Raw genomic sequence first — 26,401 nt, forward strand, 5'->3', positions numbered from 1 at the left:
ATAGAGGCCAGGATTGACAGCTAGAGGCAGATGGCAGTGAATTCCGAGTTCCTACCTATGCATCTCACCCATTTTTCTTTCTTTTTTTTTGTATAGAAAACTAAAAAATAAAACAATATTTATTTTTGTTTTGGTCCAAGGGAAATGTTATATTGTCTCTCCTGATTCTATATAGTTGAATCGCTTGACCAAGTAGATTTTTTTAAATAACGAAACAAGACTACAAAAACAACAAAACTGCATCTCGCGCGCTATGCGTGCTCGATACCTAGGCTTGCCCGCTGCGGGGGCTCACTAGCTTGGCTGCTGCGCGGCCTCGTCGGCAGTGAAGCCCTGCCCGGCCAGTTGCCACAAGGAAAAGCCGCAGCTCGGCTGCCCGGCCTAGCGGTCTTTTTTCTCTCTCAAAACAATAGATCCTTTTCTCAACTGCCATTTTGTGTCTAAAAGGCAGGATAAACACAGGTGCAACCAACTCACTAATTAGAGCCCCAGCACAGGAACACCAAAATGGACTGGAATTTGGAAACCCTAATTAATGTTTTGGTACACCTGTGTTTATCCTGCCTTTGGGGCACAAAATGGCCACCGTGAAAAGGGTCTATAGACCCTTCTCACGGGGCCATTTTGTGTCGAAAAGGCAGGGTAAACACAGGTGCAAGCAAAACACTAATGAGGGTTTCAAACTTCCATGATCGGAATTTGGTAACCCTCATTGGTGTTTTGCTTGCACCTGTGTTTACCCTGCCTTTTCGACACAAAATGGCCCCCATGAAAAGGGTCTGTTCAAAGCAAGAAAGAGGCTGAAGGCAGCACGACAAAAGACTGCTGAAAAGAGTTTGGAAAATAATGTTACACACAGGGTAAGCTCCACTAAACTGGTAGCCAGAGAGACAGTAAACACTTCTCTCTGACCAATCAGTAGTCTGCCGTGTTTTCACGTCACCGCCTGGTAGGCTACTGGCTCCACCAGCCCTGGGACCTCGATAGAGGTGCTACTAAAAACACTAACCCGGTTTTTGATCAGTGGAATGCCAAAAAAACAAGCGAGTAGAGCCTTGCCGCTCCGATACCAGCGGTGGAAATGAGCCATGCGGTGTAATCTGCAGACCCGTCTTTTCTCCTTGTGGCTTTGGGATCAACGTGATGCTAGCTTGGCACCGGCGCAGTCTGGCATGCAGCTAATGATGTTTTGCAATCTGCTTTTGTAATAATTACAGCTGTGTGTGTTTGTGTGCGAGTGAGTCAGATGGGTGTAGCGGTACCATGAAAGGCGCACCCTGCCATCCACTGGCACGCACGTTTCCATGGTGATACAGTACTGATTACCACTTTATGGCACCCGTCTAACTGCTGTGTCACTTGCCACCCAGGTCAAAGACCGCTCATTTTCCTGGCTGGTGCTGGTGAACGACTCACCTAAGGGCCATTGGCCTGAGTACAGTTTGTGACCTTATCTTGATAGCTGCACTTCTGTTACCTTTTTCTTGAAGCTTGAGTGGAAGTTAAAGACCCCCTAAAGTTATGTTTTAAGATGTATATCATTTAAAATACTGTACTTTGAATAATAATTTGTGCCTGATGGTTTTACACACACACACACACACACACACACACACACACACACACACACACACACACACACACACACACACACACACACACACACACACACACACAAAAGTTAAATTATGTTAAAATCCTCTGCTCATTACAAATCCCAAAGCAACCAATTAGGGTTATCTATAACATAACTAGCCAATCACAGCATACAAACAAGGGCTTTAACTGCTGAATACTGGACAGGGATTGGCTCCAGTATTCGTCATGTCACCAATCATGCTAGTTGAAAACGGCCTTTTCAGTGACTTTCCACTTTCCAGCAGAAGGTTGTTGAAACAGACTTCTAGCGTCAAACTGCACAGACATCATTCTACACAGTGAAGCTCAATCATCCAACTGAAGGAACAAGAAGAAAATGACTTTAAACATTACAAACACTACAAACTAACTTTTCTTACAAACAAGACATTTATATCTTTGATGTATATTTGAAACTCATATGCACTGGCCATTCCTTATATCATGAGCTCAGTCAGTCAATTATAGAGTGACAAAGTGAAATACAATAGACCCTTTTCACGGGGGTCATTTTGTATCGAAAAGGCAGGGTAAACACAGGTGCAAGCAAAACACTAATGAGGGTTTCCAAATTCCAACCATGGAAGTTGGAAAACCCTCATTAGTGTTTTTCTTGCACCTGTGTTTACCCTGTCTTTTCGACACAAAATGGCCCCCGTGAAAAGGGTCAATGCCAATGAAGTCAACATAAATAAACCCATTACAGTGAGGCAATCTTAGTACCATTGGCAGCACTAACCTCCAGATTGTGGTTTTACCTGAATAATTTAATCATCGTGAAGTTTTGAGCATAAGATATGCTGATGTTTTGCCCATGAGTCATGAAGACAGGGAGCTCCAGCAGAGGCACTTTGGACAGCAACAGAGAACAGACTTCTTTGTGTTTTGTTGTGGCTCTGCACTATCATTACTTTTTGGCCTGAAATGAGTTGAAGTGTAGTCGGTTTGCTTTAATTCAAATGTATTTTATGCAATTCCAGATCAACAGTTTAGCTGTAATAAACGATAATGACAGTACTCAGCAGTTGTTCCTGTTTTTGTACATGTCCTTTTGAAGTCCATGCAGAGATTAGTAGGGAGGAATGACTGCTAAACCTCTCTATGCTTTTCTTAAGTTGTGTTTCTGGTTTTACTCAGCGAAACCCTTGTTTGTGTGTAGCCGTGTGGCCAGCCATGTGCTCCATGCTGCACCAGGATAATTGAGAGGCAGGTGTAGCGTAGCCTAGGTAAACCCAGCCACCACGTGACCTGCTCTCTCAGTTCCCAGTCACAGGTCTGAGAGCAGGTCACGTGGGGGATGGGTTTACCCAGGCTAGGTGTAGCGCACAGCTGAATTCTCAGAAGGATACGCCAAATGCAAAATGGCTGTGAAGAGAAAACACTATCAGTGTTTCATGATTATACATGGGCTGCAGGCTTGTGCAAGTCAAGTTTTGAATATAATCTTAATCTGTATGAATTCCTTTTGCACCATTAAATCAATGAAGGTGTTCTAGCTCTGCTGAATATTTATCCACTAAGGCTCATAGTATCGTTTAACATGCCAGATAGATAATAAGAACTAGAAATATAGCGCGCTTCGCATGCTCATTTCTAGCGTGCCTTACATGCTCGCCTGTGCCTGAGCATGAGCAGCTGAGCGACTGTCCACGGAGCCCCTCCACCTTTTATTAGAGTAGTGAGATATAAAGCCAAAACTTAAAAAAAACAAACACCTTGCTGGTCTGGAATGTGTGCAGACCAAAGAGACTCTTAAAGAGCATGGTGCGGGTTAGACACCACTTTGCATTCATATGTGGGACTTTTATGTAGCAATTAGGATTCTCTTTTGTTTTTTTATTTTCTCCCACACATAGCTGCATCTAGACTGGTTTTTGTGAAGCATCTGGCACGCGCACATAAAAACCCGCAAATCTAGCAATAACACCTGTGACGATTTTAATAAACAATAACAATAAACGTTCTCTCGGATCATTACCTCCGTACGCTGCAGTACATCCACAAGACACAAGTACATCTCATCCACTCTGCAGCTCTTTTATATGAAAGGAAAATGAGGGGGAAAGGGTTCGAACCCTTTCCCCCTCATTTTCCGCTCCTTTTCCAAAGGAGAAGTGTTGATATAAAAGAGAAATTATGCTCTCAATTGTATAACATTGTAATTTAGGATGTTACCTGAAAGCAACACAGGTGGTTACAGCCGTGGCAAAACCTCCGCAGCAAAACTTTGAAGCTGTCCATGGAAGCAACGCTACGATTGTTGTGCAAAAGCGGAGCGGGGGAGAGATAGATCATTTTTAGCCGGTCCATGGTGACAGGCTGCCTGTGTGTGTGCGCATCTGGCACAGCGGCGAGATGAGGGCACACACCGGTGCGGTGCTGCCGGGGAATTGCGTTCACGTGTGCGCGCCGTCACCGACTTCCGAAGATTATGTATTTCCGTATGGTAGTTGCTGAATGCGTTTTGAGAGGACGCATTGCATTTACACTTGTGTTAAATGTTGTCATAATGCGTCCCTGACCACCTCCGGAGGTGGTTTGGCCGATCAGATTGCAATCCTTCTTCAATGCGTTTTGGGGGTGTTTACACCTGTACTTTCAAGTGATAAAATACAATCGGATTGCAATCCGATGGCAGAAAACGCATGTTAATGCCAGGTGTAAATGGCCTCAATGTGTCTTGTTTGGATAGAGAATGGCAAATGTGACAAAATCAGTGCAGAGCAGCAACAGAGCAGGCCGCAATCAGTGAGTGTGTTTGAAGTACTTGTAATGCAAAAAGATAAGTATTTATTCAAACCAACAGTCGCAAAGATTGAACAAAGCATATCAGTAAATATCCCAATACAAAACCAGTTTATATTGAGCTGCCGTGGTATTATGGTGGCAATAAATAGAAATTAATTATCTGGCCTTATTGCTCAGCCTGCAAAAAAAAAAAACTATTCAAATTTCAATATATGGCACAATTGTCTATATATCATGATCCAAATATGAAAATAATAGCCTTTCTTCAACTGCAACACCTCCTGGAATTTGCCTATAGGAGACTTCCTGGAAAACAGAGTATGTTTAATGATGACCTCATGCTGCACCAGGTGTAAATATTAATGTATGTCTAGTGGCACAGCCTAATCAAATAAAGCCCTGATTCATATTCCATTGCTTTACACTTTTGAATGATCCCTCACTGCTGTATGTCCCGCCCCAACATCCTGCTTCAATATCAAATCAAGGAAGTAACCATGCAATTTCATCGGGTCTTTAAGGGTCACAACACAAGCCAAAAAATGTTGAGAACTGCTGGTCCAAGAAAGCTGAGCAAAGTTGAACTCAGGCACAGGCAGCCAGAGTCATCTGGGCTAAAACTGCATAAGGTGGACCAACACTCCATCATCTCCTGCAGATTCTTTGAGCAAATAGTTTGGATTAGAGCTTGGATTAGTAGAGCTGGGATTAGTGCCTCCCTCCCTTTTTTTTCTAAATACCCGTAATCAGGAAGTGCCGTTGTGAGAATGAGAAGTATGGAAATGCAAAGACAGGTCAGAGGTCAGGGTCATCTACAGAGCAGCACCAAGTGGAGATCGTAGGGATTTGGCGTCTTGCTCGAGGACACTTCTTCCACAAGGCGGATAGACGCTTGCCAAGTGCCAACACGTGGATGTTTGAACCCAGGTCTCTCTCTGCTCATGCCACCCTGCCAGCCAAGCAAAACCTTCTCAAATGGAGTTAGATTCTGCTTCTGCGAGAGAGACATCTGAGGAAAACTAAGGACTAATTGGAACCACATTTTTGTACAAAATCATTTGGTTTTGTGCCATCTGTAAAGCTGTGCTGTGCTCAGGCTAGTCAATCTGTAGAGGAATTAAGGGTGTTCAGAGAGGCTGGGAAATCCCAGCGATGGAGACGAGAGGCTGTGACGCATTCATCACTAGACCTCCTGGAATTACAAAGTTGTGAACAACAGCAGTTAGGAGTTTACGCCGCCGATCAGAGATTGCGCTTGACGCTATGCTAATGCATGCAAATAGTAATGATACACTCGTGGATTCGCACAGACATGCAACAACCACAAATCCTGATGACACTGTTGTTTTGAGGCTAATGGCGTGTGTAAACGGTTGCTTTGAAGCCGATGGTCCTGACAGAACTCGCAGTGAAATGAGCCGAGATCTCGGCAGACGGCGGAACATCAGGCTAAAACTAAATATCTCGCTGGGTGTACAGTATCTCTCTCTCTCTCTCTCTCTCTCTCTCTCTGCCCTTCTTTGTCGTTTGCCACTTGTCTTCCTCTCTTTCCTCCATCAGCTCCTGCTCTTCCCTCTCTCTTTGTCTCTTTTAAAAGGGGAGGTCTGCACACTTGATTCATTACGTTGACGCAATCTATAAAATCTTTTCTCTCCTTCCTTTTCTCTTCTCAGTCTCTCTATAAAGGCCTACATACTTGAGTTATTAAATCAGTGTAATTTATAAAATCAATTATGCTCTCCCCCCCCCCCCCCCACTTGCTGCCTCTTGCTCTTTGTTCTCACTCCCCTCCGTTCCCTACTCGCTCTTTTTTTATTGACTCTCCTGGGACTCGTCCTCTTCAGCTCTTTATCGCCTCTCCTTCTCTCGTCTTATCTTGTCTCGTTTTCCTCGCGCTCTCCAACTCTCTGGAGGGGCTGGCAGATTGTTTTAGTGCATGAGACCAGATAATCACTCTGCTTTCATTATGTCAGCTATTCTCTTCTCAGTCGCCCCCTCCCCTTCCCCCCCCCCCCCTCTCCTCTCCTCTCCTCTCTGTCTGTCTGTTGGAGCTGTATTGATGTGGACAAATACCTCATCTTTGCAGGCGAACATTGTTCAGCTCTTTTTTCATGATTTAAAGTTTATTGTTGTCATTTTTCATTTGTTAACAGATAAAAAACACAATGTAATGTGAGTCATGCAGTAATAAATTAGCGCTTTTATTTTGAAAGTAAAATCGTCAAGCTTCCGTATGGTTAGTAGCCGTGGTGAGAGCTCGTTGTTTTCACGTGAGTTTGCTGGGTTCAGTTGGGCTCAGCTGCTGTGACAAGTCATGTAGTGTCTGTGTGGTCTCTCCTCTGAGGCAGTCGTGTAGTGTTGTATGACCCCCAGGTTTTCAGTAGTGTCTGTGTGGTCTCTCCTCTGAGGCAGTCGTGTAGTGTTGTATGACCCCCAGGTTTTCAGTCGTCATAATAAATCTTCAGGAACCAGCCGGGTAGTGCATCCTCACTCCCCAGTCTTTTCATCATCTGTGAGGATTTTCAAAGTTGTCTAGTAGTGTATCCTAGGCTTAAGACAAATAACTTGTATGTAATCTTGCATATTGTGGCAATAAACGTGATTGTGACATACGTTGGATACCCTACAACATTATCTGTCCTTATAGAGATATAAATCGTGTTTTCCTCATTTTAAGGTGTAATCTTCCAATCTGTCAGTCTTTCTGTAGAAGAGTTGTTCATATGAGGCCACCTTTTCAAGTTCTATGAACCAGGGTGGGAGCTTCTGTGTTTTTCCATCCTCTCAGTAAAGCCTGTCCACCCACCATTATGGCCGTTTGGATCTGTTCTGCATTTCCACAATCTTTCACAACTAATGGGTCACCCAGCACATATAACCTGGGAGAAAACTCAAAGGCGCCATTACTATTCATCTCTTTTATACATTTATGAACTTGTTCCCAGAAGTCCTGTATCTTGGTGCATTGCTAAAGAGCATGAAGTAATGTACCTTCTGAACTGTCAGTTCAGCAGTCCACTGTTTTTAAAGCCTAATCAATGTAGTCTAGTGAAGGTGTCCAATAGAAGCGATTGAGGATTTTAAATTGAAGGAGTCTTACCTTTATATCCCTTGACAACTTTCTTTGATTTTGGCGTATCTATTCCCCCTGCTGCGCCGGTCGCTGCCCCACCTCCTCTGCCGATTTGGGAAGAGCCGTAGACACACGCATGCTTCCTCTGATACATGTGCAGTTGCCAGCTGCTTCTTTTCACCTGACGGCGGGGAGCGTCACTGGCAGGACGTACTGTAGCACGTGGGAGGATCATGTTATTCCCACCAGTTCCCTTCTGCCTCGAAGAGGCGCCCCGACCGATCAGACAGGTGCTAGTGCAGCGACCAGGACACATACCCTCATTCCGGCTTCCCATCCGCACAGACACAGCTAATCGTGCCTGTACGGACGCCCGACCAAGCCGGAGGTAACGCGGGGGGCGCGAACCTGCGACCCTCGTGTTGGAAGGCAGGGAATCTACCGCTACACTACCTGGACGCCCCGTCTTAATCATTCTAATTCAACATTGTTCAGTTCTGAAGTGGTCTGAATGGGGAAAAGAACCAAATATAAAAATCTGCTGATGTGAGATGAGAATTATTCTATTGATTGTTCCCATTTGTACATCCCACCTAAATGATTCCAGGATACGTTAGACAACATACGATCCTAATGTAGGCTGTGTGTCGTGACCCCACATCGATGCATATAAAGTTTGAAGAAGACCCAAGAGAGATGTACTTCAGACTTTATATATCTCAGGCTCACCCTTATACAGCATTACACACACTTCCCTTCTGCACATGCACACATTGCAGTTTTGTGCTGCCGTCATTGCTGTTACATGTGAACTGTTCATGTTCTCTTCTTAGACCGATGAAGGCTTTGGGACTTTAGCTACTAGACTAAACACAATATCTCAGAGTTTGAACAAAGAGGTGACCGGGGCCGAGCGAGCGGGTCCAGCCTCCTCCTCGCTCACATCCAACTATGTCGATTTTGAAATCGGAAAATTCCGTCTGAAAGTGGGGTGAGATTCCTGCCAAGGAATGCCTCGCGCCTTGAAGCGAGTCCATAACGTTTGAGAGATTGATGTTACCTGAGAGACGTTTATGTCTTCGATGCATGTGTGTTTGCTGTCTGTCCATGCATGTCAGAGAAATGGGCCAGACAGACAGAGAGAGACACAGACCGGCAGACGGAGAGAAGAAAATATCATCCACAGCAGAATTCTGATGAGGTTACAGTGAAATGCATAAGGATTATTATAACGCTTGCTAGAGGGAGAAAAGGCTACCTAAAAAATAGAGCTCAACAGTCACGTGATGGTTCTGTTCTGTGACATCACATGGAAGAGTATTTCCCCATTCATAATCTCTAATGAGATTTTCATTATTAGCCATAATGTCGTAACCACCCAACATAGACTTACCACGGGCAAGCTAGTTGTGAAACGATGGTATATGTTCCTGTAGAAGCCACAAATCTGTATGATATCATCCTTGTTTATTCTTAAACATTTTTCATTCGATTTCATGGAGAAGTACTACACTACCCACAATTCTACAATGTAATATCAACATCTTTGATTTGATTGGTAGCCTCTCTGTCTGTTCTCTCTCTGGCTAGGCTACTACAGACTTAGGCCGTTTCACACCGGTGCGGATTTTCGCGCGAATATTCGGCACGGAGATTCGCAACAAAATGTTTTAATGAGTTGCAATTGAACCTTGCACACCGAGGCGGAACATTCGTGCGGGGGTTTATTTTTCCGCACGGACTTTGACTTCCGCGGATTTTCGGATGCGGCAAGATACGTTTGACCAATGAAATCCTTTATTTACAACTGACGTCACATTGTAGTATGGAGCTGCGCTGCTGTTTGGCATGGTGATGATTCAATTTGTGTTCATAGCCTACTGTAACGTTACAGGATATCTATAGCCTGCCTTCCTAGCGTGAACGTCCCCCCCCAGTTTCGCCGTTTGTTTACAAACACTGATCCCTCGTATATCGTGATTTTTTTTAAAGCAAAAGACGGTAAACAAAATAAATTACATGAAAATGCTCACCTCAAACACACTGCCAGTCGTTGTTCAGGGTCGATAGGTTTGCGGTAGTTTGTGTGTTTCCTCATTATGTGAGGGGCTATCATCCCCAACAGAGCCTCAAATTGCTCAACTCCCATTCTCAAATAGACTGCCTGAAGCGACTGTGATACAGGCGCTCCTCGACCAGCTGATGAAACTCGCCATGTTCTGTGCGCCTCTCTAAAATTGGGTGAACCCAGAACCTTCTTTTCCTCTTTCTCGTTTGTTTTCTCAGCAATATGAGGAGCAGGTCGTCATCACTGCTACTACTACTGCTTGACTGCATTGTGGTCTCTGCTCACTGTTTTTCCGCCGACAGAAAATGAACGTGGGAATGCGAATAATTCGCACCCGGACCTGTGTGTATAGTTTGCAATGCGGAAAATCCGCACAAAATTTCGCATCGCATATCGCAACGCATTCCGCACCGCACCAGTGAGAAACGGCCTTTAGGCTACAGCTTGCAAAGTAAAGGGCTAAAAGCGCCACTGAGTGACTGAAAGTATATTGAAGCTATTACGAGTCACGCTGCTTTCAATGCTGGCATCCGTTCTGAAATCCGTTACCCGGTTCGTTCACATTAATGCACGGAAATGCGTCTATCTACGATAACGTTAGCCATTGAGCTAATAGTCGGCCGCGCACTGCCGCTCAGAGTGCTTTCCCATTGGCTATCATGCTCTGTTGCTCAATCATCCGCTAATCTGATTGGCCGGAAATGCCGGAATGGATTATGGGATTCACGGTTTCCTTTACTGTTAAAATAAAATAATTATGTATATGCTCTTGTACCCACCACTTTTTTTTGTCTTTCGATGTTTTTTAAACTCTGAATCAAATATTTCATGGTCATGATTCTCTCTCTCTAGCTGGCCGGTTGGCTTGGTTCCAGTTGTAAAACTCTTTAGATAAGGATTTTTCGAAAAGGGATTGAGAAAAATTAATGGAGGGATATGAATATGAATATGAATATGCCAATGTTGAGCTCTATAAGAGTTCAACAGTCATGATGCCACGTGACTGTTGAACTCTATAAGAGCTGAAGATTCTGGTGATGTCTCTGGACTGCAGGCTTCCACACTTTGTGTCCTATGTTTGGTTCCACACCTCACTTAAAGTGACTTCCTTTATTCAGTATCTCAATTTGTTCAAATACTTTTGACACCCTTTTATATTTGGGGAAACCATGTGCAGAAAGTGCTACAGTTATTTCCAAATTGTCCATATGGCAGAAATGATTTAGGTGAAACACATTGAAGTTCTTACTTTTGTTTGACCTTTGAAGCAGAAATTCATACCTCCCTTTGAGCAGCGTTTCCTCCATACTGTACATGAAGCAAAACCACTGAAAGGATCTTCCGCTGCTGCCTGCTGCCTGCTGCCTACTCTTTTGTCTGTGTTTAGGTAGCGTGGAACTGTATAATAAGCACATCCATTCTCCACTGATGGTTTCTGTGTGTGTGTGTGTGCGCGTGTGTGTGTGTGTGTGTGTGTGTGCGTGCGTGTGTGTGTGCGTGCATGTGTGTCCCTCAGGTTTTCCTTCCACCCCCATTATTTCCTGATGTTTGAACACATGGTTTGGCTGTTTGTGTTTGACTGTACCCCCGCTAGCTGTTTGTACTGTCTATTGCCTCTGTCTGAGTGGAGTGAATCTATATGTTGGCAGTTGGCCTATATACCCATAATCTCCAATGAGTGCGTTTCCGATGGAATAGATACACCTTGGGGGTTTTACTAGTCATCTCCCATCGCTCTTTTGTCTGTCTCAGGTGGAGTGGATACAGCAACAGGTGGTGAGGAGGAGGATCAAGAGGGATTACAAGCCAGTCCCACCCCTTTCCATGTCAAGCTCCGCCCACAGCAGCCCAGCCCAGAACAACATTTTCTATAACGACGCCAAGTGGAGCAGTATGTGGTACATCGTGAGTATGCTATTTACACAAAATGCAAAAACTGCACCCCCCCCCCCCCCCCCCCGAACGTTTCTGAAGGCAGTGTTAGTGCAACCAGATTGGACAGGATTTACATAAATAAGATAGCAACTGGTTAAGCGGCTCCATATTGGTTTCTCAGACCATCATCTAGTCATAGTAGATGTTTCCTGATCAGTATGTCTCCCAGTGTAGTAATGAATGATCCATCTGAAGCTTCCTAGTGGAGCCATAAGAACTGATGTATTTTTGACGCAGACGTTTTTCATGCAGAAAGCTGTGACTCTGAAATTGTGTTGAGGAGATTTTGGAAGGTCTTCCAAGATGAGTGAAGCAGAGGCAGCTTCAGTGGACTACCTCTCCTTGGATGAAATGTGTGCTGCGGTCCAGCAGGTGACTTGTGGTCGTCGCTCTTCTGGAATTGACAGACTGCCAAATGTTCTCAGTGCTTCTGGGGACTGCTGGGATGGGACGTGCATGAGGTTTTTAAAGACTGTTTTAACTTTTGAACCTTGTTGCCATTAAGCTGCACACGAGCAGTGCTGATGAGGCTGCCTAAAAAAGGGGACCTTGGTTTGCTGAAGAACTGAAGGCCTGTCTTACTAGTTTGCACAGACTATCATAGCCAAATGTCTCTCAAACAGACTTAATGAGTGTCTGGATATCATTGACTACGTTTACATGCACACAATATTCCGCTTTTTGCCCATATTCGGAAAATGACAATATTCCGACTAAATTAATAATCCACTAATATTCCCGTTTACATGCAGCCGTAGCTCGCCCTCCCCGACACTTGAGGGAGGCGGGGAGAAAGAGAGATGCAGGTAGGCAGAGTTTTTCTGTTGAGAATAAAAAGAGCAGCACTATTCTTACCAGCATCACTTGGTCCATTTCAGGAGCTTGCTGATGAAAAGTTTGGTGTTGCGCATCCAAGTCTTCCATAAAAAGTAGGCTAGTAGCCTACGTTATTACCTCGCAGGCTCGCAAGCATTGTGGACTTCCGTGGGCACCACTCTCTCTTTAAATATCTCTCTCTTTAAAGCGATGTTTCTCATCTCCTCCGGATCAGAAATGTCTGCTTTTCTTTTTGCATGCCAGAGATGATGGATTATATGATTATATCACCTCTTCTAGCACTTTCTAGCACACATCAGTTGACCACAAACAGGCTAAACATGCGTCGCAAACTCTGGTAAAAACCCTGATTGAGACGCATATTCCGAATGTGCTGTATACATGATCAAAGAATCCTCCTAAAACCCGAATAATACTGGAATAATTGGAAAATGCTAAATTCGGAAAAAAGGCAAATTCGGAAAATGCAACTGGAATATGCTGTTTACGTGACCCTTATCAAATTCAGAATATTGTCATTTTCCGAATAATAGTGGAATATTGTGTGCATGTAAACGTAGTCTGTGTACTGTGGTCAAACATGTTTGTTAGGGTTAATACTCCTGTCAGTGCCCCTGACCAAGGTACTAGCAATCGAACTGGAGCGCTGCACTGCGGCTGCCCACTGCTCCTAGTTCTCAGAAGGTTCCTAGTAGAGGATGGGTCAAATGCAGAGGATGAATTTCCCCATGGGGACAATAAAGTATAACCTTACATAACCTAACAATATTCTGTACCTGGACGTACGATAACGGACAATTTGTTTTTAATCCCTGATGTCATTGATTTGTCAAACCTTTAGGAACTGGGTCTTTTATCTATTGATCAAGTCTATTGATCTATTAGAACTCTCAAAGCTTTTGGTGTTGGCAAAATTTCTGTCTATGGATTAAGCTGTTTTACTCAGGAGCCTCTGTTATGTGAGAAGCAGCTGGACTTTAGGTATTTTGACATTGTCTAATCTGGCCCCCCTTCAAAACAGTTTATACACCCCTGGAATAGACCGATGGGAAACTACTCGCAGTCTGTTCTACGGGCGTGGAGTGCAGTTTTAAAGGCGAAGCGACACTGCTCAGCTCTGTATGGTCACATCGGGGAAGAACCTCTGTTCTATAACCCCTGCATGCAGTCCAGGACCCTGAGCTCTGCCGGAGCTGGACTCACTAAACGGGCAAACTTAAGAGCAGAGGGTCAGTGGAAGACTGCCACAACCAGTGAAGAGAAGAGACTGGTTTGAAGTCAATCGGCCTTCTGTAGGGATTGCTGGATGAGGTGATGTGTTCACTCCCGGGTAGCCTCAGGGAGGCCATAGGGGCTGGGAGAGAGTCTGCTTTCAGACAGCCAGACGGAGGGCTGTCTGACGTTCCACAGCTGACTGACTCTCTGCTGCAGTGGAGGTGCAACAGGAGGAGAAGTTCTTCGAACACCAGAGTTACACAACGTCCGTGATGTTTCTAAGAAGGCTCTTTATACCGTCAGTGTCAGAGTGGGTCAAAGTGGTCGGCCCAGGTCGGGGTGTTTGCACCAGACTCATCTCCTAGACGCCTCTGGAGGTCTCTGTACAAGCCTCCCATAATGCACCGCAGATCTCCAGTGGAGAATTGTGCGTGGGGCCGTGGCTACTAACAGACATGCGGCACATATCGATCTGAGGGAAGGGAGCGGCTGTCCTTTCTATCAGGAGGAGACTTGAGATCTTTGGCTGAGATGCCTTCAGACTCAGCCAGCTTTTTTCTTTAGTACAGCGATGGCTCACCGGTTTTAGAGAAGTGCTAAGTGAAATTTGGTCTGAACTATTAGTGCTCCAAAGTGCAGACGGGTTAGCCTTTTTAACTTTTTCTTAGGTCAAGCTGAAATGAGTATCTGGCTTCCAAGAAGGAATAAAATAAAGGGGGCGGGGTCTCTGGATCCTAAAGTCATGGTCAGAGGAGTTGTAGCAGCTCGTTTAAAAATAGAGTCTATGCGTATTATAAAATGGCCTGAGCCTCCAACTTGGATGAGTTGGTGGAAAACTGGGGAAATGTTCTATGCAGTGTAGTCTGAGATTCACTACTCTTGGCTTTTCGAGGGAAGGCAAAAGGTGACAAAGTTAAGCCAAGTAATGCTGCTATTTATGTATTTATTTAAGTATTTTCTGCTGTTTCCATATTTAATGGTGCAATGTCATTGAAAGAAACTTGGGTGTACAGGGGTGGGGGGAGGGGTGTATCTATATGTGTGATTTGGTTTGTGCCAATAAAGGGCTCCTTAGTAGAGGTCAAGGTTAAATCTCTCTCCCCACCCTTTATCTCTCTCTCCCCTCTCTCTCTCGTTTGTTATTTACTGTGACGAAATCCGAATATGTCAGGTTCCAAGGCAGAATAGAGCCCAATGCAATTTATTATCTTCTGTGCAATGGTCGTCTATTCTATTCCAGGCTATTGTTTGCGATTCTGTGCGATTCCATTTGTCCAGGTTGTGGGTCAGAAAGGTCAGGAGAGGTCTTGACCTGGGCCTGATTACTGCAGGGTCAATGGAGCTTAGGGATTTGTGGGTGTGTGTTTTACTGGATGGAAGAATGAGGAGAAATACTTCATAGTGATGAAATGTAGGCTTACGGTAAGACGTGTTCAGTGAATAAATAAATTATATTAGTCAGTGGAATACAGTGAAAGAGTGTGTGTTCCTGCATTGGCCAACCATTTCTCGCAGATTGCGAGTGTTGTGCGTGAACACTAGTGTGCGCGCACGCACGCACACACACACACACACACACACACACACACACACAGGTTTAACAACTTGGTTTCAAATCCACACTGCTGCTGAGATTGGCTGGCTTATCATGAGTGATTGCATACACCCTCAGATCATTGCTCCTTTAGTTATGTATTTGTGTGTGTGTGTGTGTGTGTGTGTGTGTGTGTGTGTGTGTGTGTGTGTGTGTGTGTGTAATGTGTGCATGCGTGCGTGTGTGTATTTGTGTGTGCATGTGAGTGTCCTCAGCTCTGTCAATTGTTAACTTAGTATCGATAACTCCTAAAACTTTGACCTGAGGTTCTAAACATATTTTTCGAGCTTTTGAATAGAACTCAGAACTCTCTGAACTTGGTGCGTGCGTGCGTGCATAGTACACACGTGCGCGTATGTGTAGGTGTGTGAGAGTGTGTGTGTGTGTGTGTGTATATGCATGTGTGTGTGTGTGTGTATATGCATGTGTGTTTTCAGCCTCTGCCTGCTATTGACATTTATTTGCTCTATTCAGACATCTCCACATTTAGTTAGCGTTAGCCTAAAGCTGTATACAGAAAAAGTCACACTATCTAATAGAAAACATCTCTATATTTCTATCGATCACTGAAGTGTACATAAATAGATACATGGGCAGTTCTATTCCTATATCTGCTGAGACGAGTGTTTCCAAAATGTATGTATTCAAAGCCGAACCTAGATGTGATATAGGACAGTGGTGAATGTTGAGGACAGCTGAAAGTCTACAGTTCTGCAGTTTAAACTCATATTTTTGTCCTAAATAATACGTGCTTTTCCAATATCTTTACTACAACAGTTGATATTTTGAGTACATTATTAGATGACGATTAAAAAACATAACTGCACTAGTATCGGGGATGGGGCCTAGAGATTGTGAGTGACACTGAAGTTGCACTTACTGTACAATTTGACATCAGACTTTAGATTAATAACTCGCAAACAATGATCGTCTGCAAAATCACGCTATTGATGCATTGCATAACATGATTGAAGTGTTTATTTTTAGGTTGCGCATGACGATGATGCATTTAATTGTCACTTTTGTTGTGAAATGTGCCTAAGTCCGCTGGCCTCAATAAAAGGACTGCCATTTGCAAAGCCTGCAGTATCACAGTAAAGGCTGCTGCATCGACAACATCAGGCTTTTATCAGACACCTGACTGAGGCGAGGCCTATACCACAAAGCAAGATTAGTGGCTTCGGTAACTTCAGGTTTAACCCTGAGTTTTGCCGTGCTACGACGCTAGTTCACTTCTTACCGAGATAGATTTCCATGGCAACTTATGCTTCACGGCTAACCTGGTCCGGAGCAGGTTAAGTTGCAAGGATAAGATGAAACCTTAAAAGGCACCGCCCACGAACCGATGAGCTTCCTGGAAAATCAGCAGTTTGGAAATGGCCAACCCCTTTCTGGAAGAGATGCCCATCGAGGACGGTGCACGGATAGTGAGGGGGGCTCTGAGGAGAGAAAGAGTCTTTTGCGACCGCCAAGATCCATTTAATCATACAGAAGACTATTTATACGAGAGGTGTGGCTTCTCCAGTGAGGGATTAACATATCTGTGTGATTTGCTGCAGCCGTACCTTGCAAATGTGAGCCGCCGTAGCCATGCCCTAACTGTGCCACATTATGGTCTGCATCGCTAGGGGTGGGAATCGCTGAGTAGCTCACGATACGATATCGTCACGATACTTGGCCCTCGATAACGATATATCACGATACTGCGATACTGCGATATATTGGAAGACGATACATCACGATACCTGTGTAACAAGTGAAAAAAATACCTCTGAAGGCAAAAAATCATGTATTATGCATTTATTAGCAGAATTGACATGAACTCTCTGAGTTCACTCACTCACTCATACCATTTTCGATACCACGGAGGAAAAGTTACACATTAAGTCTTTTTATTATTACTATTAAAACAAGAAAACCTATATAACCTACCTACCTACCTATATAATTTCTAAAAGTAGATATTAATGATCAAACATTTCCATTCATGTAGCCTACAGTAGTTATGTTTTTGTTTCAACTACAAACATAAATAAAGTCAACTTGAAACTATGTTTCAACTACCACACACAGCATAATATTTTAGCCTGTTTATTAAAAAAAAAAAAAATAATAATAATAATAATAAAAAAAAAAAAAAAAAAATAATAATAATAAACATATCGATACTTGGCGCCAGTGTATCGATAACGTATCGCGGGTGGAAATATCGCGATAACGTGGGTATCGATATTTTGTCCCACCCCTATGCATCGCCCTGCGCTTTTACGCTGCGGGGACTTTTATGTATAGTGTCGGGGATGCTGAAGACCTCGGCAAAAATACTATCTGCAGGACAATACATAAAGTCGCCCGTGCCATAGCGCAGCTACTGCACGCCTTTGTAGTTTTCCCTGGACACTTGCCCACGTTGGCCGTAAAAGCGGGCTTTTAAGGATGTTTTTATATTTATTTTTTATTTGCTCCCGTGTTCTCTTGGCTCCGCTGGGCTTGCAGGTATAAGAATAAGGTTTGTGTCATACACACAGCAGCAGAATACTGTCTAAGCAACACATTCATTTCATGGGAATCCCCCGCATCAAAGCGTACATCTTCAAAGCGCACCGCGTGCGCAACGGAGATGGGCTGAACTTGGGTGGCGAAATCTCTAAAGCAATAGAAAGTCAGCGGTAGCGAGCGAGCACACTCAAAATGGATTAAAAACTCACTCGGGTGCAGGGCAAGCAAAGAGTTCAGTAGTGAGAGAAAAAGCCAGCACTCCAAATGTCCTTTCACAGGTTTTAATAGTTCCTCAAACCGGGCAGCAGCAAAAGGCCTTCCTCAGCGTTGTGCTGTGTCAGGCAAAGATGACGGCTAATATACAATCACATTGACATAATGTATTCAGCTGGCTGTACATTCCTTATACAGTAAATAACTGTAAGGGTTTAACCCATTGATACCTGATGCAGCATTTGTGTGTGTATCCCTTTAAGACCGCGAAAACGCGGTTCGCGGTCTTAAAGGGATACACACACAAATGAGGGATATACACACAAATGCTGCATCAGGTATCAATGGGTTAAGCAGACTGTCTGACACTTGACTCGAGACCCGAGACTTGACTTGGACTTCATCTCTGAATCTGTGCCTCTGTCTGTGTATACGAAAACACAATACTGATGCACACTGAAAGTTAGATAGGAAAGGATGGTTCTGTATACACACTGACGACCTCTCATCGCTCTCTCTCTCTCTCTCCCTCCCTCTCTCTCTCCCTCCTCTTGTTTTCTACTTGCTCTTTCTCTCTTACCTTCTCGCTCCCTTCACCTCTTACCTCCAACTCTTCTGCTTCCTTGCTTGTTCTCCTCATGTTCTCCTCCCCTCTCTCTCCCCACCTCTCCAGCACTGTAATGACGACGTCCATAACTGCCAGTCGGACATGAACATCATGGGAGCGTGGAAAAGAGGCTACACGGGGAAAGACGTGGTGGTCACCATCCTGGATGACGGCATCGAGAGGAACCACCCAGACCTCCTTCAGAACTACGTGAGTATGTATGTATGCGCGAGTATGGCGTGCTGTGGTGTGTGTGTGTGTGTGTGTGTGGTGGGGTAGGGAGAAGGGAGTGGGATTTGGCGAGTGAACTGAATGCATTTGTGTGTGTGTGTGTGTGTGTGTGTGTGTGTGTGTGAGTGTTTGGGAGGAAGGGTTTGTGGTTGTTGTTTTGATCAGGTTCCCCCCAGCCCCCCTTCTCCCCAATTGAACTTGGTCAATTCCCTGCTAGCTGTACCCGTCGTTGCTCCACCCCCTCTGCCGATTTGGGGAGAGTTGTAGACTTGCAAGAAACGGGTCCCAAATAGTTAGACATTTTTTAATTGAGTTGGTCCTTAGGGACATGAGTCTCTCCGTCCTTGTAACATAGATCATGTCTGTCAACTACAATTGGAAATAGGGTGAAGAGGGGGATTTCCATTCCTTCAGAATGAGTTTTTTGTCCACAGTTATCCCCAGTGTCGGAGACTTGCACAGCTCTAGGGAAGTCCAGAGAGGTCTCCGAGCAGTCGAAGATGGCGAGTTCTGCCTCCGGGTTGAAGGGTTATTTTGTAGGCCTTAGAGTAGCAGTCAAATATTTTCCCCCAGATTCCCGACAGTGAAGGGCAGCAGAACCAGAAGGCATGAGACAGAGTGCCCTCTGACGTCCGACACCTGTCACACAGTGGTGAGACATAGAATAGTGAAGACGATGAGCGACTTTGAATTGGATCAGCTGGTGCCTACTACTTAATTAGCCACTCTTAATAACAAATACAATGCGGGCAGGAGGCACCTGAGGACAGGAAGAGTGGCTGGGAATTGGCTGTGTGTGTGTTTGTGTGTGTGTGTGTGTGTGTGTGTCTGTCTGTCTGTCTGTCTGTCTGTCTGTCTGTCTGTCTGCGTGCGTGCGTGTGTGCTCGCGCGCGCGTGCGTGAGATTATGGACACATCAAGTGTGCACATTCGAACTAACGGGGATAATGATGATGCTAATAACATTCAAATGACAGTTTGCAAGTACTGTATGAGCAAATTGTCAGTTTCCGTTTTCATGTTAAATTGAAGTAATCCATTGCAGTACTTTCAATCAGACTGTGATGTGTTACACTTGGTATGTCATCTTCCTCAAACCCGTGTCTGTGCCAGTATGCGTGCACATGTGCACATACTTATGTGTGTGTGTGGCTGTGTATGTGCATGCTGAGGTATGCGTTTGTCAGAAGAAGGCCAGATAGTTGAAGCGTCTTGTCGGCCCGAGGCATCAAGTAAAGCGATCAGTCAAACGAGCAGATAAAATGCTTCACACCCCTTTCGATAGACCCTGCATTGCTGTTATTAGCTACTCTTAATGCCTGCATTTGTTTATGCCCAGGGCGAGCGGTGCGGCAGATTTGGTTAGCACTGATTGCATTCGATTTAGGGTTAGAGAAGCTTCTAGCATGTATTCAGATCACAAATGCAGTGCACACACTGCAGCTAAAAGTTACTCATGAATTTTCCTATTTTGTTTTGTTTGATTCCCCGATCATATTGACAAGTGTTATTTTTGTTGTTTTATTCCCCGATCATATTGACAAGTGTGATTTTTGTTTTGTTTTATTCCCTGATCATATTGACAAGTGTGATTTTTGTTTTGTTTTATTCCCTGATCATATTGAGAAGTGTGATTTTTGTTTTATTTTATTCCCTGATCATATTGACAAGTGTGATTTTTGATGTTTTAAGCTTTGCCACATCTGTGTCACCTGCAGGACCCTCAGGCCAGCTTTGATGTCAATGGCAACGATATGGATCCCATGCCTCGTTACGACGCAAGCAACGAGAACAAGTAAGATACTAGCATTTCTGTGTGTGTGTGTGTGTGTGTGTGTGTGTGTGTGTGTGTGTGTGTGTGTGTGTGTGTGTGTGTGAGAGAGAGAGAGAGGAATTCTGTCTTTGCAGAGACCAAAATGTAATACAAACACCTGCCTGTGTGTGTGTGTGTGTGTGTGTCACGGTTTTCCTGATTGATATCTCCCAGAAGTTCTGGATTTCAATGTTTTCCTGCCCCTGATCCTGTTGTTGTGGGTGTGATGATGAGTTGTATTAGTGTATTTGAATATGACGTCTGTGGATTCTGGATTGTGGTTTTTGTATGTGGGAGAATTGGTGTCTGCGTGCGCGTGTGTGTGTAGGAGAGAGAGAGAGAGAGAGAGAGAGAGAGAGAGAGAGAGAGAGCCTCTCTCCTGTCCAGGCACTTGTCTTGTGCCAGTTTGGCCTAGTGAGTGATTTTTGGTTTGTGTGTGTGTTTGGCTGCCGCAGCCCAAATGCCTTGGCCGCGGCTCAGTCCCTGCTGCTAATGTATTGTCTTAAAGAGACATGAGGCCTGCACATACAGCTTCATGAGTGCCTCTCCTTCTGAGGCAGTTATTATTTGTCTGAGGAGAACTGTGGTCTCAGCTCCTCGGCCTTTTCGTGCGACTCTTCTTTGAGCGTCACAAATTCAAGATGACTCACACAGCATTCAGGAACTGCAGAGCACAGGAGAAAAATGGGTGTGGCTCAGAAAGTGTTGGACACAACGCTCACGTCCCTCCTCGCCAAATGGAAGCAGAGTGAGGTGGGGGAAAAGGAGAGCACCTGGAGGGAAGTACGCAGTGTCTTACCGTTTCCTGATGAGTAACAATAACTTTAGCTGCAACACACCCTTTTTCAGAATGCAAGCAGAGCAAGCTAACTCTCTCTTGTCTATTTTCATTTTCGACAACGTTATCGCCTTAACTTCAGGTTAGCTGGCTCATGCTGTTTTAGATCGCGTGTGCTTACAAGCGATCTAAAACCGCATGAGCTGTTTGAGCAGTTTGTTGTCAAACTTTGTGTTGTTGTTGTATAGCAAAAAGAATGATTTAATGACGATGGCTTTTAAGCAGACACAAAGAAAAGTCCTATCTGATCACGGTCCGAATCTCCCTCAGTTCTGTAAAATAACACACACCAACACCCATTTCTTTAGTGCTGATATTGCTTGCAAGCGCTAACTTTTAAATATTGTCGATTACAGAGAATCCGTCCTGTCCTATCTGTTATTTACAGCATAGACTGTTTGAAATTATGTCATACAAATGATTGTGAAAAATATGTTTTTTTGTCAGGCAGTCATTGTAAGCTACTTTGAATTCTGAGAAGTAAAAAAAAAACTCTCTCGTAACGGGACAAGCCCGTCTTTTATTGTCACACGAACACCACAACACATGCATGCGGCCACAACACACTCATGCTGACGGTGGCCGGTGAAAAGTGTCCTCTGCATTTAACCCATCCAGGCATGTCCTTTCCTCCGGGGGGCAGGCCAGGAGCAGTGGTCGCTTTCTCGTACAGCGCCCGGGGACCAACTTCGGATGTTGTCGTCACTGGTCGGATGACGATCTGATCTTCTGCATGTTTTTAGTGGGGGGGGGGGGGTTATATACGGAGGAACCCCCTGGGGGAGCACGGGGAGAACATGCGAACTCCACACAGAGAGAAAGGCCCTTACGACGAGATACCCCACCTGGGCAGTAGGCACTGAGGATATGGGGGGGAACACAACCACAGCGCCCACAGTGTCCCAGGCGAGAATCGAACTCAGGACCTTCTGACTGTGAGGCGACAGCTCTACCACTGAGCCACCGTGCCCCTGTTAGTTTAGTTAGTTAGTTAGTAACCGATACTGTTTTGATCCACTAGTTCCTAATTGTACATCTATAATCTGTAGGTTTTAGGTTCTGTGTGTATGTTCCGAGTTTGGTTTCAGCCCTCTCAAGCACTATCTGTCTCTTTTAATAAACCACATTTCAGAGATATGATGTGTAAATGGATGCTTGTATTCACCTGAGAGAGTGTGTGTGTGTGTGTGTGTGTGTGTGTGTGTGTGTGTGTGTGTGTGTGTGTGTGTGTGCGTGTGCGCGTGCGTGCGCGTGTGTCTGTCCCCTGAGAAGCGCAAGCTGTTCTTTTGTCTGAGGTCATGTCCTTTTGTGCCAGCGATTTTGTAGATTTCCATATGTTAGAGCCTGATTGAACTCGGAGAAAACATACTAGTTGTGATTTTCTTTGCATGGGGGCTGGCTGGTCTACGGTTGGATTTGTAAACTGAGACAGAAATGAGAAGATGACACATGAGAAAAATCTAAAAGTGAACTAAAACCATGTTGCCTACTTGTAAAACTAAATGGAATTGAATTATATGCAAACTACTTTTATTTTAAATTTTTGTTTATGTGCAAGCCAGGTAAAACTAAAAAAATTATAATTTCTAACTTTCTGGTTTTCATGCGGGAACACATGGGATCCATTTCTCCTTTATTGACAGTACATTTATTAGACTACATCCAAGTAAAGTATCAGATCTGGTGCCACAGAGAGCTAAATATGAGAAGTGCAGCATGTAACTTGCAGATGTAATAATGTTTCTGTGTTTGCATGTGAATCAATCATCTGTGTGTGTGTGTGTGTGTGTGTGTGTGTGTGTGTGTGTGTGTGTGTGTGTGTGTGTGTGTGCGCGCATGCGCGTTTGTGTGTGTGTGTGTGCGTGTGCGTGCGTGCGTGCGTGTGTGTGTTGTTCCCATTGACCATTATCGTTTCCACAGATGTTGTATGGTTCTGGTTGAAACACAGAGAGATCCCTCAGTAGCTATGACACAGATGTGTAGAGAATGGAAAGTACAGGCATAAACAAATGGTGGAAATGGCAAAGATGAGGCCAGACAGAGGATTCTATGCAATAGTGGAGTGAAATGGACTGAGAGAAGACAGTTGAGGCGGCCTAGAAGAGAGAGCCAGCAGTTTGTCTTATCAACTCTAGCCCCGCCCCCTTTTACACAGCCTGTGAAAGCTGTGTGTTCGTTGCCGCGTCATTATGTCTCGCCTCCTGTGTAGAAGTCGCAAGGACGGAATGTCGTGTCATCTTGTTCCGCCAGTGAAGGTAGTATCACCCCCGAATCAACGCATGTTTAAAAGGGTAACCCCCGGCGAGCCAGGAAGCTCAGCTCATTCGTTAAAAAAATGACGGGAGGACTGAGGGGTCTTGCCTGGTGTGCGTTCCCTTACAAGAAACAACTTCTTGTGCATTTATATATAGCCTACTAAATTGCCTATATTTAAAAAAAAATCCATAACTCCCTATGAATATTATAATAGATTTGTCACAGCAATAAAAGGTGAAGGCTGAAATTAAAGCAAAAAGCGATCTGATCCATGACTGCAACAGTTTAGTTTAGTTTAGTTTAGTTTATTAGTTTAGTTGTACAGGGACAATGCACATCAATCAACATTGCTGCATATATGCCAGTTTTAGCTGGGTAGGTAATCTTCAACTGTAGTCCCTGGGCAAGGTGTTGATTGCCGGATAAAAACAGTAGGAAACAATAAAAAAAAACAAGCACAAGCAGGAGGAAATATCCGTGCCTACAGTTTATGAGCAGTAGTAGACTATTCTTTATTTATTCTATAATATTCTTGGGATATTTGTTAATTTTCCATTTGAACTCTCAACTGCACATGTGTCGGAGGAAGCATGGTGCTAGTCTACGGCTCTCCCCACATCGGCAGAGGGGGTGGAGCAGCGACCGTGGCAGCAGGCAGAAATTGGGGAGAAAATGGGGGGGGGGGGAGCCTGCTACACAAGGCTCTAAACATGTTTGTTCATGCTGTAAAGTCGTCTAGAGCTGCAACAATTAATCCATTAGTCGATCGACAGAAAATTAATCGACAACTATTTTGATAAACGATTAATCGTTTTGAGTAATTTTTTAAAGAAAAAAAATCTAAAGATCTTCATCAGAAAACTAGTTTTTCTCCGCACTTTGTGCTTTCCTCTGTCTTCCCTGGGGGTTCCCATAGCTAGATGTGGGTTTCCATAGCAGCGGTCAGAGCTGTTTCCGGGGGGGGCGATGCAGATGTTCTCTGCAGGGTGTGGGTGTGCACATGCGTGTGTGTGTCTGTGTGGTGCCAAGCCAGATAGTGGTGTTTTCCAGGAGGCGGTGGACATAAACATATTCATGTTTGTTTACGCTGGTCACTGACCCCAGCCGATTGTCACCACTGCAGTTACTGGTGGAATGTTACCCGTGTGTGTGTGTGTGTGTGTGCGCGCGTTTGTGTGTGTGTGTGTGTGTGTGTGTGTGTGTGTGTGTGTGTGTGGGCAGGCAAACCGCTTTAGTATAGCATTGAGGGACTGTTAAAATCAAGCGTTTTCCAAACTTTCAAGGCTTTGTACGAACCCTGTATATTCCTCAACACAATGTTTTTACTAGGAATATGAATTTGGTGGTTTCATCTACACATGAATCACTCATGTCAACCAAAAATCTTTTAATACCTCAAATGAAACGATCCTTTCATCATATTTATTGTCTCTTGGCGTAAATGGTAAATGGCCTGTATTTTTATATAGCGCTTTTATCCAAAGTGCTTTACAATCGACAGATCCATTCACACAGACATTCATACACCCAAATTATTATATACGCAAATTTGGGGGTCAGTATCTTGACCAAGGACACTTCGACATGCAGAATTGAAGAGCCGGGGAATGGAACTACCGACCTCTTTTATCCAAAGCGATTAGTGGACGACCCACTCTACCTCCTGAGCTACAGCCGCACAAGATGTGGAGGAGTGGACCCGAGCTAGATTGACTGACGTGGACTCCAAAATGAAAAGGGTATTTTTTCCATTCAGCTCCGCTCTGCTCCACATCTCCGTGAGAGCCATCTGCTCTCAGCACTCTGAAAGTGCTTGCATTTCACTGTATGAACCCTGCATATACTGTAGTAACAAGCGTGAATATAATAGCTGCGACCAGATTTTCGAATTCTTTTTTGTTCAAAGTTTTTTTTTGTTTGTTTTCTGTATATTATACAAAATACAAAATACAAATTCAAATACACTTGACACTTTTAAACAAAAACCCATCCCACAAGAACCCCTGGCCTATTACACCACATACATACATCACAGTATATCAATACACAAATACACACAAAAGAAAAAGAAAGAAAAGAAAAAACATACAACAACAAAAACAGATTAATGAAAATAAATATGAGAAAGGGGGGGGGGTAAATCTATATATTTGAAATGCTTTTAGCGTCCATTTTCTCTACCTGGTCCAGGACTGGCTGCCAGATGGTATAAAAGTCGAGGGCACAACCCCTTGTAGCGTATCTGATTTTTTCTAGGGTTAGATGATACATGAGATCTCTGACCCAGTGATTGAAAGTTGGAGGAAACTTGTCCTTCCATTTAAGGAGTACAAGTCTTCTGGCCAGAAGTGTACCAAACGCTATCATCTTTTTGCTGCATTGGTTGAGGGAGAGATCATGCGGTATCACACCAAAGATTGCAATTATGGCAAGAGGTTCAATGGATATTTCCAGTATATCAGAAAAGAATTTAAATATGGACTGCCAAAAATCTACTAATTTTGGGCAAAGCCAAAACATATGTGATAAAGTGGCTGGGGTTGTTTGACAGCGATCACAATTGGGATCCATGTCTGGTGTAAATTTGGCCAATCTAGATTTTCGAATTCTGATGTGACATCATCCACTCCATTGTGACGTGACGTCATCCACTCCATTGTGATGTCATCCACTCCATTGTGACGTGACGTCATCCACTCCATTGTGATGTCATCCACCCCACTGTGAAATTTGCGCCATGGAATTGACCTAGGTGACCTTGATCTAGGTGACATCTATCTACACATCATAACATGAAGAGTAGACATTCAATTCCATCCCTCCCTATTATAATTGCA

The 26,401-nt window shown here is 44.2% G+C and overlaps 1 protein-coding gene across 2 annotated transcripts in view; it reads left to right on the plus strand.

Moving 5' to 3' along the window:
• Positions 1 to 26,401, plus strand: part of pcsk5b (proprotein convertase subtilisin/kexin type 5b) — a 98,726-nt gene that overhangs the window by 17,849 nt on the left and 54,476 nt on the right. For both annotated transcript variants that reach the window (XM_083644821.1, XM_083644822.1), the window contains exons 3-5: positions 11,280 to 11,432; positions 18,494 to 18,637; positions 20,376 to 20,452. In XM_083644821.1, the coding sequence (XP_083500947.1) occupies positions 11,280 to 11,432; positions 18,494 to 18,637; positions 20,376 to 20,452 (374 nt within the window). The remainder of the gene's footprint in view (positions 1 to 11,279; positions 11,433 to 18,493; positions 18,638 to 20,375; positions 20,453 to 26,401) is intronic.

The sequence above is a fragment of the Poromitra crassiceps genome, assembly GCF_964638095.1.
Source record: "Poromitra crassiceps genome assembly, chromosome: 10".
Lineage (NCBI taxonomy): Eukaryota > Metazoa > Chordata > Actinopteri > Beryciformes > Melamphaidae > Poromitra > Poromitra crassiceps.